Genomic DNA, 15,013 nt, shown 5'->3' on the forward strand with positions numbered 1-15,013 from the left:
CAAAAAGCTTATTGCGATTTTTTTTTACCAAAAATATGTAGAACACTTATCCTAAACTGAGGGGAAAAAAAAAAGTGTTTTTTATATTTTTTGGGGGGATATTTATTATAGCAAAAATAAAAAAACAATGTTTGTCTTTAACTGGTACTTGCGCGGTCATGCAATGCTGTACTCATACAAAATTTGCATCCTTTTTTCCCCACAAATAGAGCTTTCTTTTGGTGCGATTTGATCACCTCTGCGGTTTTTTATTTTTTGCGCTTTGAAAAAAAAACCCATTCTTTTTTACTTTTTGCTATGATAAATATCCCCAAACGTGTTTTTAACCACTACAACACAGGGCACTTTCGCCCCCTTTCTTCTCAGCCCAATTTTCAGCTTTCATCGCTCTCGCAATTTCAATGACAATTGCGCGGTCATGCTACGCTGTACCCAGATTAAATTGTTATCATTTTGTTTGCACAAATAGAGCTTTAGTTTGGTGTTATTTATTAACAACTTCGTTTTAAATTTTTTGTGATACAAGCGAAAAAAGAGTGGATATTTGGAAAAAAAAACTATATTTTCTTCTTCCTATTTTAAAAGAAATCCAATAAAATCGAATTTTGCCATAAATTTAAGCCAAAATGTATTCTGCTAAATGTCTTTGGTAAAAAAAATTTGGTTAAGTGTATAATAATTGGCTTGTGTGATCACGGACATATGTACGCAAATGATCATGTACATATGTGTGCAGGTGATCACGCACATATGTGTACAGATAAATCATTGGGACATGTGATTTTAGTGGGACATATGTGGTGGTCATGTTTTTATTATTAGGGACATGTGTTTTTATTATTTGGGGACATGTGTGTTTTGGGGACATATGTGGGGACATTGTGTTTATATTGTGTGGTGTGTTGTGTGTTTACACTAGACTGGTGATCAGTGAGTAAAAAGCTGTAAAAAACAGCTCATACTCACTGATCATCAGCCAGCTGCAGCGATCTGCTCTCCTCGGCGATGACTTCCGTGTGAGGAGAGGAGGAGCCGATTGCTTAGCAACCGGCTGTTTGTTTACATCATATGACGGCCGTGATTGGACATGGCCGTCATGTGATCAGGAGGGCCAATCACAGAGCCCTCCTGCTGAATCCGAGATGCGCTGTGTCCGGGTGACACGGGCGCATCGGGATCGTGCCGCTGCGCGCACGTGATCCCCCTACTTCTGATGAACGTTCAGGAACATCCACTCAGAAGTAGAGAGCTCCCACCCGGCCAATGTACATATACGGCCGGGTGGGAGCTCTCTACTTCTGAGTAGTTAAAAACATTTCTTCATCAGTTTAGGCCAATGTACATATTCTTCTACATATTTTTGGTAAAAAAAAAAAAAAAAAAAAATCGCAATAAGCGTATATTGATTGGTTTGCGCAAAAGTTATAGCGTCTACAAACTATCGGAAAGATTTATGGCATTTTTATTTTTTCTACTAGTAATGGCGGTGATCTGCGATTTTTAGCAGTATTGCGACATTGCTGCAGACACTTTTGACACATTTTTAGGACCACTGACATTTATACAGCGATCAGTGCTATAAAAACGCACTGATTACTGTGTAAATGACACGGGTAGGGAAGGGGTTAACACTAGGGGGCGATCAAGGAGTTAAATGTGTGTTCTAACTGTATGGGGATAGGACTGAGTAGGAGAGGAGACAATTTGCTGTTCCTATTTACTAGGAACAAATTACGTCTCCTCTTCTCTGACAGCACCGGGATTTGTGCGTTTACACACACAAATCCCCGCGCTGGCACTCGTGACCGCCGGCAGTGCGCATTGGGTCCCCGTAATATATAATATATATATATATACATACATACACACACACACACACACACACACACACACACAGCGGTGCCATTGTGCCACAGTATATTCGTTGGCCCTGATGTCCAGAAACTTGAGAAAGGGAAACTGCTTGAATCTATGAATTCTCACACACGTTGAAGTGGATGCAACTTTCTTTAACCACAGCTTTACACATGGGGCTCATAATGTGTGTCTTTTTTTAAAATAATTTTTACTAACCTGTAAACATTTTCACAAAGTCTTCGCTGTCCAAACTCATCACCACATCAGCTTTTACAGATGGTTCCCCTTTTCCAACTGCACCCTTGTCATTTTTAAGGTCCATATACCACGTGCCTGGTTCTGCACCTGAAATTAAAGCAGGTCACAAAACATAAATGGATAACTTAAGCCGAGTTCACGAGAAGAGTTCTTTCACATATCACTTCTGCATAAATAAAAGGAATTAGGAAATGAAACACCTTCAATTTTAGTCTTTGGGTTATCAAAGAAAATTACAAATATACTATACTACTATATAAATATAAACATGGGAAAGAAGGGTCAATCCAAAGAAAAGAAATAGCTTTTATCGTGTCGCCCATTCCCATCAGCAGACCCAGGACTGGCTTCGCAGGTGCCACTGGGTACCATTCGATGATCTCCCCTGCCTAGTAAGAACCCAGAAATGACATGTAAAACATGACTTCTGTGTCTGGCTGTCACTTTCCCCAGCCACTGTGGCCACTCCATTAGCTTTAAAAGATCGGCAGGCAAGACAACACTTCTAAACATTTGAGCCCTCCCCCACTCTCACACACAAATGTATGCATTAACACAAAAACATTGATAGTGCTACACGTTATGTTGCTGCGCATGCCAGGCAGTATAGCTGCACGATCAATTGTTAAAAAAAAAAAAAAAAACGAGATCCCGATTCAACCCCCCACAAGATCTTAATCCAGCATTTCCACGATTCATGTAGCAAGAATAGTTTCCTGGCTCACAGCTGTCAAAAAAAAAGCAGCCGGCAATATCAACAACCTTTCTCAGTGCTGAAAGCGAGATAAAAAAGAAACATTGTATCATTCTGTTCAATTACAGATCAAAGGGATGACCTTCGGTCTGCAAATGAGGTCATTTTTATCAACTTAAAGACTAAGCCTTTTTCTGACACTTGTTGTTTACAAGTTACAATCAGTATTTTTTACTAGAAAAATACTTGGAACCCCCAAACATTAATATTTTATATATATATATATATATATATATATATATATATATATATATATATATATATATATATATATATATATATATATTAGCAGCGACCATAGAAGATAAAATGGCGATCATTGCAATATTTTATGACACTGTATTTGCGCAGCGGTCTTTCAAATGTAATTTTTGGGGAAAAAATACACTTCAATAAATTTAAAAAAAGAAAAATTAAACTGTAAAGTTAGCCCGTATGTTTTTGTATAATGTGAAAGATGATGTTACACCAAGAATCGTGATCTTTATTCTAAGCAAAAAAAATCTTTATTCTCATTTTATCCAGAATTGTGCAGCTCTACCAGGCAGCAATAATTCTAGACCCAATATTCCTGGTTAATGTTAAATTAATTGATTTGTAGAAGCCTTTAAAGGGTTGCCTACACAAAATTTAGGGTACCAAAGTTCGTTGGCGTTCATGACAATTTTAAAGAGGAAGTAAAGACTTCCTCTTTAATCGTACCTACAAGTAAGCCTATAGTATATAGTCCAGTGCTGTGATTGGCCGGAGCAGCGATGACATCACTCCCGCGCACCTGTGCCGACGGTCACAGCACGGGTCCTGAAGAAATGGTCCGCGCGGGCTGTTCCTTCAGAGCGCTTGCGCCAATGACAGCGGCAAGCGCTCTGAAGGAACAGCCCACGCGGACCATTTCTTCAGGACCCGCGCTGTGACCGTTGGCACCGGTGCTCGGGAGTGATGTCATCGCTGCTCCGGACATGTACTGGCTTAATCAGAGAGACACGTCTGGCACTGCAGGATCTGAGTCCCTGGCGGCGTAGTATGTTACTGATGGTAGCCTTTGTTATGTTGCTCCCAGCAGGTCATTCACTAGGTCCCCCCCCCCCCCCCCCGTGGTTCTGGAATTTTTACTCACCGTTCTTTGATCATTTTGACCCCACGGGGTGAGATCTTGCATGGAGCCCCAGATCAAGGGAGATTATCAGTGGTCTTGTATGTCTTCCATTTTCTAATTATTTCTCCCGCAAGTTGATTTCTTCACACCAAGCTGCTCAGTATAAAAGACACCTGTCCACAACCTCAAACAGGTGCCATTAATACAGGTAATGAGTGGAGGACAGAGCAGCCTCGAAGAAAATACAGGTCTGTGAGAGCCAGAAATCTTGCTTGTTTGTAGGTGACCAAATACTTATTTTCCACCATAATTTGCAAATAAATTCTTTCAAAAATCAGACAATGTGATTGTCTGGATTTGTTTCCACATTTTGTCTCTCATAGTTGAGGTATACCTATGATCACAATTACAGGTTTTTAAGTGGGAGAACTTGCACAATTGGTGGCTGACTAAATACTTTTTTGCCCCACTGTATTTCATAATGAGCTAGTATGCGATGCATACTAGCTCATTATGCTTGTCTTACAGGTTGCTTTTTGAACTTTTTTTTGGAGGTTTACAACCTCTTTAAGGCTTGACATGTGCAGCTACTCAGCACCACCGCATCTTTTATATTTTATCAGAAAATTGGGTAATATTGCGCTTGTGTGCCCTAAAAAGAGGAACCATATTGCATTGCATATTACAGAAAATTACAGCACTGCAGATTGAAAAAGAAAGGTAATTTTTAATAACATTCAATTCACTTGACCCTCCCTTGCTCCCTTGTAAGCTCTAACGAGCAGGGCCCTCTTACTCCTCCAGTATTGAATTTTATTGTAACTGTACTGTCTGCCCTCATGTACAGCTACTTAGTGACAACAAATAGAACTTCCTACCTGAAAGTAAAAATTGATAGATGCCTTGAACAGACTTTACAGCTTCTTCATTAATTGATTTTCCAATGGCTTTAAATGTATCCTCCACTGGACTTTGGACTTTTGATGTTGGTTTTTCCCCACCTTTAAATGCAGAAGACACAACAATATGATATATGAAAATCAATGTAATTATGTGGCTTTATGCAAATTATAAAATGTAATTTATGCTTTTTCCTACAAGCCAGATCTACAAATGAAGATGGAACTCACAGAACTTATCAAAATATTCTTAAAATACCTTCTGCTATAAAGTATGACAAGTAACAAATAATGAAGGATTTGTAACGGAAATCTGTTCTTGGGTTTTAAACCTTTAAATAATACATTTATTTGAAAATGCTATAGTCTTTCTCCAGCCTTGGTGCCCTACATGGTGTCTGCCATTTGCTGGACTGAATATGCCTCCTGTTAGGCACCAGAATGGCAGTACTGAGCACTGAAATAAATGCTGTAATTTCATCGGGATCGCGCAGCTGCGCGGCCTCGTATTGAGGGGAATTTCTGAATGTCCACTCAGAACAGCGAAGCACCCACCCGGACATATATGTGCAGTGGCTGGGCGGGAATAAATTAAATAGCACTGCAACTGAGCATCAGTGCAGTGGGTTAGGGGGGAAGCGAACAGCCTTGTAACTGACCCCCAATGTGGGGGGAGGGGGTTTAATAGTACTGATACCAATCTGGGGTTTATTTTTGCTGTCTCTGACCCCAGTGCTGGGGGATATTGTTGCAGTCACAGATACCAATTTTGGGGGTTATTATTGCATTCACTGACATCAGTGCTGGGGGTTATCTTTGTGTCCATTACCATCAATGCTGGGAGTGTTATTATGACCACAGACACCATTACTGGGAGTTATTATCATGGTGCAGCCACTGACACCAATGCTGGGGGGGGGGTCATCATTTTATCCAATGACACTAATGCTGGGGGTCATTACTACCTCCACTGACACCAATACGTTTTTTTTTGTTTTATTGTGTCCACTGACACCTATGCTAGAGGTTACTGCTGCCAGCGACATCAGTGCTGTCGATTGTTATTTCTGCCACCCTCACCAAAGCAGGGGGTTATTTTTTCATAACTCAACTGCAGGGATGGAGTTATTACTGTGGCCACTGATAACAAAGCTGGCTTTTTTGATTGCAGCCACTGACACGAATGCTGAGGATTACTACTAACACCAGTGGTGGGGCTTATTTTCTCGTTCAAAAGTTTTTTATTTTATGTTAAAATAAATTACATGTACAGAATATAAGACAAATTATGTGATACCAGAAATAAAAAGTAGACATATTGAAGTACGGATGATACAAAGCAAAGAAGAATTTCAAGATATTCTTGTGGGAATGACAATAAATGGCCTTATGTATTTTAGAATTTGAAAACATTCTAGCTGAGTTTTAAACATTTTAATCCCAAGAAAATATAAATATGTCTAAAAGAAAATATATGATTTTAAAGTTTTGACCATAACTTCTAAAGTATGTTTATAGTAAGTACTATATAGTAAGGGAAGAACATAAAAGGTATATAGGAGGGGAAGGGGAGGGAATAATTCTCTGGAGGAGGTTTTATGTATCAGCTAATGTTGTAATTCTATAAAAAATCTTAATCACCATAACAATAAAACTCGGTTGTCAATATTATCTGACGTATAATATTTAATCCAAGGTTTCCATATGATATCAAACTTTGTCATCTGGTTTTTATCTATAGCGTCCATTTTAGCATGGATGAAAGATTGATTCATTCTACGTTTGGTTTCTGCAATATTCACCACATCTGTTTTCCACACATTGGCTATAGTCTGCTTTGCGGCTATCAGGAGTGTAAGAACTAATTTGAATTGTTTCTGATTCAGAAAGGCTGGTTTGGTGGGGCTTATTTTAATCTCACTTTCTCTTCAGTGTGTGTTGTGGTACGCTGTAAATTCTTCAGGTGTTTCAACCCATTTATTTTTTGAATGGGTTGCCTAACAATGCAATGCACCACTACTGGTCTACAGATTCCAAAATAAATTTTTTCCTATGCTGAATGCTATGGCCTACCAAGAAGTACATCAATGATTACATACTTCATTACAGCTTTCTCCCTTGCATGTGTAAGCACCTTTCAGACACAACAAATGAGTCTTATCCTGTGTGCCTCTGTGGATGCCCATTAATTCCTTATGTATGGTGTTACTGCTTATGAAGAACAAGGCATTAAAAGCTGTAGCAATGGCATGTCATCTGGGCAGACCGTGACATTAAAAGAGAAGTATGGGAATCTTTTTTTTTTTTTTTGTAATCATATTTACCTAGGTGGATACAGCATTGGGCCAATTCTTTATTTATCCCCCTCTGGCTCTAACAGAGCTCCCAGAGCAGAGAGCTGGTGACTGTCAGTCATTGGCCCTCTGCTCTGCCCCCCGGCGGTCACCGGAGCACTAAGCTGTGGGGGGCCATACGGTTGCGATTCTGTCTGAGCCTGGATCAGCCGTCAGAGGGCTTCAGCTCCCTGTCTGTTGAAAATGGGTCACAGATGCGCAGAAGTACAGCCTTTAAGCACAGGTCTACAATGTATCTAGGATTGGTCACTATATTTTTAACAAAGATGAACAAAGAGAGGTGGGGGATAGGACCATTTCAGACAGGTAAAAAAAAAAATCTAATGTATTGTGTTTCAGCAGTAGAGTTGCACATTACTAAAACCCTTAAAAGCCACTTCTACCTTTGGGCAGTGAGTGCAGCTTTGGCTGCAGTAAAACTGCAATTTCCCTGACGTTATCACTAGTGGTTTTCTGTGTTTTATTACACAGATACTGTATATCGTTGTGTGATTGCACTCTGCAATACATTTGTTTATTTTTTAAGAAGGTCATTTTTTTATTAGTCAAAATAACCTTTCAGAAAGCAATTACTTACCCAGCTCCTCCAATTTACTGGTGACAACATCTGGGCTTTCATCTAAGAAAAAGTCAGGAAGCAAAGGATGCCCTAAGAGAAAAATGTGAAAACATTATACTCTATCCATCCATCTAGTCAGTCTATCCTATAATGTACAGTTAAAATTGACACACTACAATTTAATGCTGTAGTTTGAAAGAACTATTCAGAAGATATTTCAAAGTTGTTGAAGCTGGTCATTTGTATTGTCTTTAATCAAACTTCAGAACAGAAATAGGTGGACAAAAAAAAAAAAAAAAAATCAGTCCCACTGGTAATCTGTCTGATTAATCAAGATCAATACGATCCACAAAGATCTAACCTACAAGCGTGTCATAACACGTAATTTCAACTCCAGGCAGATCATTCAAAATTAGACTTTAAAAAGATTGAAACACACCAGCTGTGAGCTGAGAAACACTGGATTTTTCATATTTTTACAGACTAGGTGTTTGAACTGCGGGAGGTCTACATGCAATTTATGAATGGGTGAACTATTCTATGTCAAAATACCTTCATTTGAAAGAAAGCCTAACTTCCGCTCCCTGTTCACCAACCTACTGAGAATCTGACCCAATGTTGAATATATTTTTATATGTTAATTGCATGTGTACATGTAACACTTACAGGTATTTAGTATAATTCAAGATAAATGGTAAGAATGATCCGAACACCCCCCAGTTCGGGTTGCACCAGAACAGGCAAAAAATTTGGATAAACATGCAAACACCATTAAAGCGAAAGTGCTCATTTTAAAGGCTTATATGCAAGTTATTGTCATAAAAAGTGTTTGGGGACCCTGGTCCCCTGGTCCAGGGGACATGTATCAATGCATGTATCAATGCAAAAAAAGTTTTAAAAAGTGATGTTTTCTCTGGAGCAGCAATTTTAATAATGCTTAAAGTGAAACAATAAAAATGAAATATTCCTTTAAATATCGTGTCTGCGGGGTGTTTATAGTATGCCTCTAAAGTGGCGCAGTTTTCCTATGTTTAGAAATGTAATTTTGCTGTGGTACTGTTCTAAAGGAAAAAACGAATTTAAAACTGCTTGCGGCTGTAATGAATTGTCGGGTCTCGGCAATATAGATAAAACTCATTACCACACCCTTATCTGAGCACGCAACCGGACAGGCCGCAGGAAAAGAGGGATGTTGATCGGGACAAGGGCCTCATCCCCACAACCCTTGCCCGGTGGTTGTGGGGGTCTGCGGGCAGGGGGCTTATCGGAATATGGAAGCCCCCTTAACAAGAGGACCCCCAGATTCCGGCTCTCCCCCCCATGTGAATGGATAACGGGTACATTGTAGCCCTACCATTTCACCCAAAAAAAAAAAAGAAAGTGTCAAAAATAGTAAAAAAGACAGGAGACACTTTGGGACAAGTCCCTTATTAAAAATATTTAAAAAACGTCCCACAATGTAAATCCATCTTACGCTGCTGACGAGCCACAAAAAAAAAAAAAACACCGCCTCCATGGGAGACTCATGCCTAGATCTACTTCTTCTCGGTGTCAGCTGTTATATAGCTGACGGCGGGGCCACCTGGTGCCAAAAATGGGTGAGTTTTATCTATATTGCAGAGACCCGACAATTCATTACAGCCGTGAGCAGTTTTAAATTACTTTTTGTCTTTAGAAATGTCATTTTGCTGTGGTATTGTTCTAAACACGGGAAAACTGAGCCACTTTACAGGCATACTATAGACATCCTCCAGGCAAGATATTTAAAGGAATATTTCACTTTTATTGTTTCACTTTAAGCATTATTAAAATCACTGCTTCTGAAAAAACTGCAGTTTTTAAAACTTTTTTTTCATTGATACATGTCCCCTGGGGCAGGACCCAGGTCCCCAAACACTTTTTATGGCAATAAATTTCATATAAGCCTTTAGAATGAGCACTTATGTTTCTCATGTTAATGTCCCATAGACTTCAACAGTGTTCCACGGCTTTCAAATTTGTCGCGGACACTGCATAATGTTTGCCGAACACCCGCTGTTCGAGTCGAACTTACGTTCGACTCAAACATCAGTCTCATCCTTAATAAATGGTACTGCCTAGACAATGCTATGTTATTCTTTCTTCCTAGTATCATCTTTGCTCAAGCATCACCACGGCATAGCATCATCTTCTTGGACTAGGATGCTGGGCCAGGCTAGGTCTCAGCAATTATTTTTAATTATGAAGGGTATGGCTTTTTGAAAAATGATTCTGTAACTTGTGACTGGACTTTAATCAAAAGATGTTAGGATTTTTTTTTTATACAGGCTTGTAAATTTACTAATAGGTCTGCTTTAAAAATATTTCTTGACAGCCTCTATGCTTTATCTGTCTTATGGCAGATGCTGCCTATAAAAAAAAAATAAAAAATAAAAGCTTCAGAGCAGATAAACCAGAACCCACCAGAAATCTTTACCCATTAATTGATAGAGGATGGAAGTGCTTCAATCAAGGTATTTTTAAACACTTTTTTCTTAACGCATTCGTAATGGATGTTGGCTCACTTACACTCAGTTTACTGACCTGTATAACTGGTGTGCTAAGTTTGTTTTGTAAAAGAGGGGCAGGCAAAAGGCTGCCTTTTGCAATAGTGTTCAATTCTATAAAAATTAAGGGTCCATTCATACTCGAGTTGTGATAACATGATCATTGCATGCCCAATAGCGCCCAAGTGTACTAACCCAACGATGGGCTGTAGCACACCACAATGCACAGTAAAAATTTAATTTGTTATGGTGTGCTGCACTGCAAAGAATGCTCCATGTCCTTTTTTTGTCTGTTCTGGTGTGTTGGCAGCCCATTCATGTCTTAGTGGTTGTAAAGGTAGGTTATTTTATCTTAATGCATTTTATGCATTAAGATAAAAAGCCTTCTGCGTGCAGCAACCCCCCTCACACTTACCTGAGGCCCCTCTCCGTCCAGCGATGTCCACATGTGTCTCAGCCATCCGAGATTCTCCATCCTGATTGGGTGAGCCTGGCTGCTGTCAAAGTCATGTAGCCAATCGGGGAAAATGGGGGCTTATCGTCTGAATGGACACAGGAAGCTGCGACTTGGCTCAGGTGCCCCCATAGCAAGCTGCTTGCTGTGGAGAAACTGAACAGGAGGGAGGGGCCAGGAGCACAAAAGTGGGACCTGAGAAGAGGAGGATCTGGGCTTCTCTATGCAAATTCACTGCAACAGAGCAGGTAATTATAACATGTTTGTTATTTTTATAGGGAAAAAAACAACCTTTACAATCACTTTAACACCACACACATTAATGCGCAACATAACATCCCAGAACTACAAAGTTTGAATAGACCCTTAAAGGTCAGTACAGTGCAGGTTAATTTTGATCTTGGCAGACCAATTCATAAGTAATCCTCTAAAACATTTTTATGCATATAGTAGCTGTTTTGGCATTAAGTCAAGGAGATGGAATTTATAAAAAATTAATTATATTTGTCACATATTTTTTAACAGTTTAAACATTACTACCTGGAGACACTGCATAGACATCAAAATCTTTTATTCCTTCCGTCCTTAATAGTTCTTCATCAATTACAAAATTTCCAGTGTAGCTCTTAGGTTTTGTTAAAATAGAGTATGCAGCGTCGGCCATGATGTCAGCAGTTCTGCATTGCTTCTCCACCCCAGATCCTCCTAGCATATCCATAGCAGCTGTATGTATACCTATAAAGGAAAGTGAAACATCTGTGAGAACAATGTAAAGCAACTGACCTAGAGTCTACTGCTCTATCATAGGGCTGTTTACTACCCATTTTCCATTTCAACCAACTATCTATTGACCTTTTTTCAGACACCGGTCTTGTTCATGTGCTGTAAAATATGTTCCTTTAACCCCTTTAAAGGGAGGATTGGAGCTGTTCTGTGCAAAACCATAACATAGAGCAGGTAAGTATAACAGGTTTGTTATTTTTAAACAAAAAAAACAAACAAAAAACAAGCCTTTAGTATTATGTTAAACATATGAGAAAAACGTAAAAAAAAAAACAACTTACATGTTGTATTGCCATTTCCAACAATGGAAGAGTATTGCGATACCACATTCAAAAGACAATGGTATGTTTAGAGACAACTGATCCACCTTCTTTCCCTCAAACCCACTATGAAGATAATTTCTATTCTGCCAATATAAGGTTGGTGATGAATTGCTGCTGAAAAAAAACCCCACGTAGCTGCCTGATTCACAGCTGGCTTTGACTTTCAGGGTGCGGCTGAGAGCCAAAGCTGCCACTGCCTGCCTCTTCCCAGCCTGGCGGTCCAGTGAGAACTGGAGGAGCAGATCAAGATGCAGTGACTGTGAACAATAATGTGGTTGCTCAACTCTTGGTCTTAGAGCTGATGTAAGACAACTGCAGTATCACACGAAAGCTGCAGCATGGAATTATGGGTACAACTATGTACGTATGTGTGGATTGAGAAATCAAGTCCAATTTGCTCATTCAACCCACTTGTTCAACCCCTTGTTACTGGCAGAACAAAAGTATTTGGGGGGGGGGGGGGGGGGAGAGGGGGATCTACAACATAAAGATAAAACATTGCAGCAAAGGCTGGATTTCTTATTTTATTTTGATGGGCGATTCATTTATATCTTACTTTTTTTGCTGGAGTGCTGTAAGGATTCTGCTATTTATTTATTTAAAATCATTGTCCCTTATGAATTCTGAAATGTATTTAGTGAGCTGGGATGTGTACTTACCACTACTGGTCCAGAGTAAACAATGCAAACAAAAACAAAAAAAAAAAAAGTGTACTTTTTCAGGACATATAATAAACAACCCCCCCACCCCAAATTAAAACTACAACACTCTGAAAGTGACTTTATTACAACAAAATAGTAACTTAGTACCCAGGTATAAAGACCCCCCCCCCCCTCTCTTTTTTTTACATGTCAATACTGTGGAAATTATTTAAAGGAATTGATTCTGAAGGAAATTCAGGAGTGTAGGACAAGAACCGTTGTAGTCGCTAATGAGCATACTGAATCAGCACCATAATATTCTACTCTTGAGATGTGTTATATTGTGGTAGCAATCATGATTTTTTTTTTACTCCACACGCGTTATTACCCAGTGCTTTGAAAGATTGATTCTTCAAAAACGTTTTTTCTTTCTGAATGATTTTCGGGATTACATCCGTCATGGCCGAGATCCATCAAAAGATTATATTTTTCATGTAGCCTTCATCTGAGTCGTCATCACTCCAGGAGAGAGCCCCCCCCAAACAGAACAGGCTGATTAAATTATACTATCCAGTGGAGAGCTGAGGTCAAGATACAAAACTTATGTTCAATCAGAGTCAACTGAACAATGGTGCCACCTTACATGAAACCAGCTGACAATGGTCAAATCTGAGTTTTAAGATCCAAATAACAAAGCCTTTGATTAAAGGAAAAGCTAGGGTAAATAACCCCATTGTTTCAAAGGGTGAGAGCGCACCCCTAGTAAGAACCCAACGTTGACTCAGCTTTCCCTCAGACAATTACTGAGATGCGAGGTAAATGATACACCAGAAGGACTTCAGTCACTAATATCTGAACAGTCTATAATGAATATGTGTCTAAAAATACCTAAAAGGAGGAATTGTTTCTACAGCTAAACCCTCACCTAAATCTTCATTGAGCCTGTCCAAGGTTCATTTCAGATGCTTTAGGAAAACATTTAAATCCTGTATACATGTGGTATTTTAAATATATGTGATTATAAGTAAATCAAATTCTATATTCAATTCTAGGTCACAGATACAACCATGATTTTAGTATCCACTGACCCAAGAAGTAATCTGTCATAAGGTAGAAAAATAATATTTTGATATAGAACAAATTAAGAATTGTATTAAGATACCCATCACTGTTGTAAAAACATAGAAATCGTGACCACATCTACATAAAGATACCCATATATCATGTGTTGTTCCAAGATAAATAGGTCTTCATAGGATATGCAGGCGTTATGCATTTATCCATATAAACATCCATTTTGTGCGATATAGATTAATTAGAATTATACAGTGCATTGTATATTGTGCCGGTTGCCGAGGTCCCTGAATAATATAGATATATGTGCATCAGCCCCAATATATAGGTAGATGCCTATTATGAAAGAGGACATTTTTTTTAAATAAATAATTCATAACAAATCTTTCTGCCCTCAGACACACCTAGTGGCTGAAGATATTACCTTAGCTCACCAGGTAAATCATTAGAGTTCTCCAACCAATGGAGAATAAGCCAAACCTTATGGTAATGCTCATGATAATTTTATGAACTTATTGTCCCAGATGGTATAAAGTATGCAAGGGCCATAGAGAGAGGATCTCATACCCACACGCTGGATACACCCCCTAGACCAGTGATGGAGAACCTTGGCACCCCAGATGTTTTGGAACAACATTTCCCATGATGCTCCACTACACTGCAGAGTGCACGAGAATCATGGGAAACATCTGGGGTGCCAAGGTTCACCATCACTGCCCTAGATGATCAAGAAGCCTGCTGACCATTGATCACTCCTTATCTTGCTGGACCTTGTTACTGGAACTACTCAAAGTACTTATAATTTGTCAGATATCTTCCCCTTTTAAACTGTTGGCAATATACAGACCATACAAATATTAATTAAACCGTTTCTCTCAAAATAGTAGGGATTGTATTTTACAGTTTATCTTTTAACCTTATCATGTACAGGGTGTAGGGTAGTTTTGTAATTAATAATTTTTTCATATTGATTGTCTAGGCTGGGTGTGTTGAAGCCGTGTGTGGGGGAATTTAAAAATAGACCTGTATTACAACAATTTCAATTACTGTGGTACCAAGGAAATTATTTATCGCCCCATTCAATTTAGTAGTTCTGTTGGACTAAAATTTCTTTCAAATTGACAATATCTATCTGTTGACTCCACGAGACATACTTTGGATTCCTTCCGGCCAGAGAAATTCAGAGGACTGTTTCCCCCGAGCGACATGGGATATTGTGTTCTTGAATGCAAGGCATGATTACCGCAAATATTTTTCGAACAGAACCATTTGGCCCTGAGTTAATTGTAATATATTAAGAAAAAGTGTTTTATTGCCGTGTTGATGTTTTTAATAATGTGTTTGAAATAATCACTAGAAATCCCGGCTCTGTATGAAATTGTGTAACTATACTTGTAAATGAATAAAGTCAAGTTAGTTATTAATTTTACTGAGAG

General features: G+C 38.9%; 1 protein-coding gene across 3 annotated transcripts in view; it reads right to left on the reverse strand.

Annotated features, from left to right (window-relative positions):
• The window catches only part of HSDL2 (hydroxysteroid dehydrogenase like 2), a 116,558-nt gene that overhangs the window by 13,286 nt on the left and 88,259 nt on the right, over positions 1 to 15,013 (reverse strand). For all 3 annotated transcript variants that reach the window (XM_077475336.1, XM_077475335.1, XM_077475337.1), the window contains exons 8-11: positions 11,297 to 11,491; positions 7,796 to 7,867; positions 4,844 to 4,966; positions 2,074 to 2,202 (exon numbers count right to left, since the gene is read on the reverse strand). In XM_077475336.1, coding sequence (XP_077331462.1) covers positions 2,074 to 2,202; positions 4,844 to 4,966; positions 7,796 to 7,867; positions 11,297 to 11,491 — 519 coding nt within the window. The remainder of the gene's footprint in view (positions 1 to 2,073; positions 2,203 to 4,843; positions 4,967 to 7,795; positions 7,868 to 11,296; positions 11,492 to 15,013) is intronic.

The sequence above is a fragment of the Lithobates pipiens genome, unplaced genomic scaffold (assembly GCF_037356315.1).
Source record: "Lithobates pipiens isolate NorthernLeopardFrog02 unplaced genomic scaffold, aLitPip1_a1.2 Scaffold_13, whole genome shotgun sequence".
In the NCBI taxonomy this organism is placed as follows: domain Eukaryota; kingdom Metazoa; phylum Chordata; class Amphibia; order Anura; family Ranidae; genus Lithobates; species Lithobates pipiens.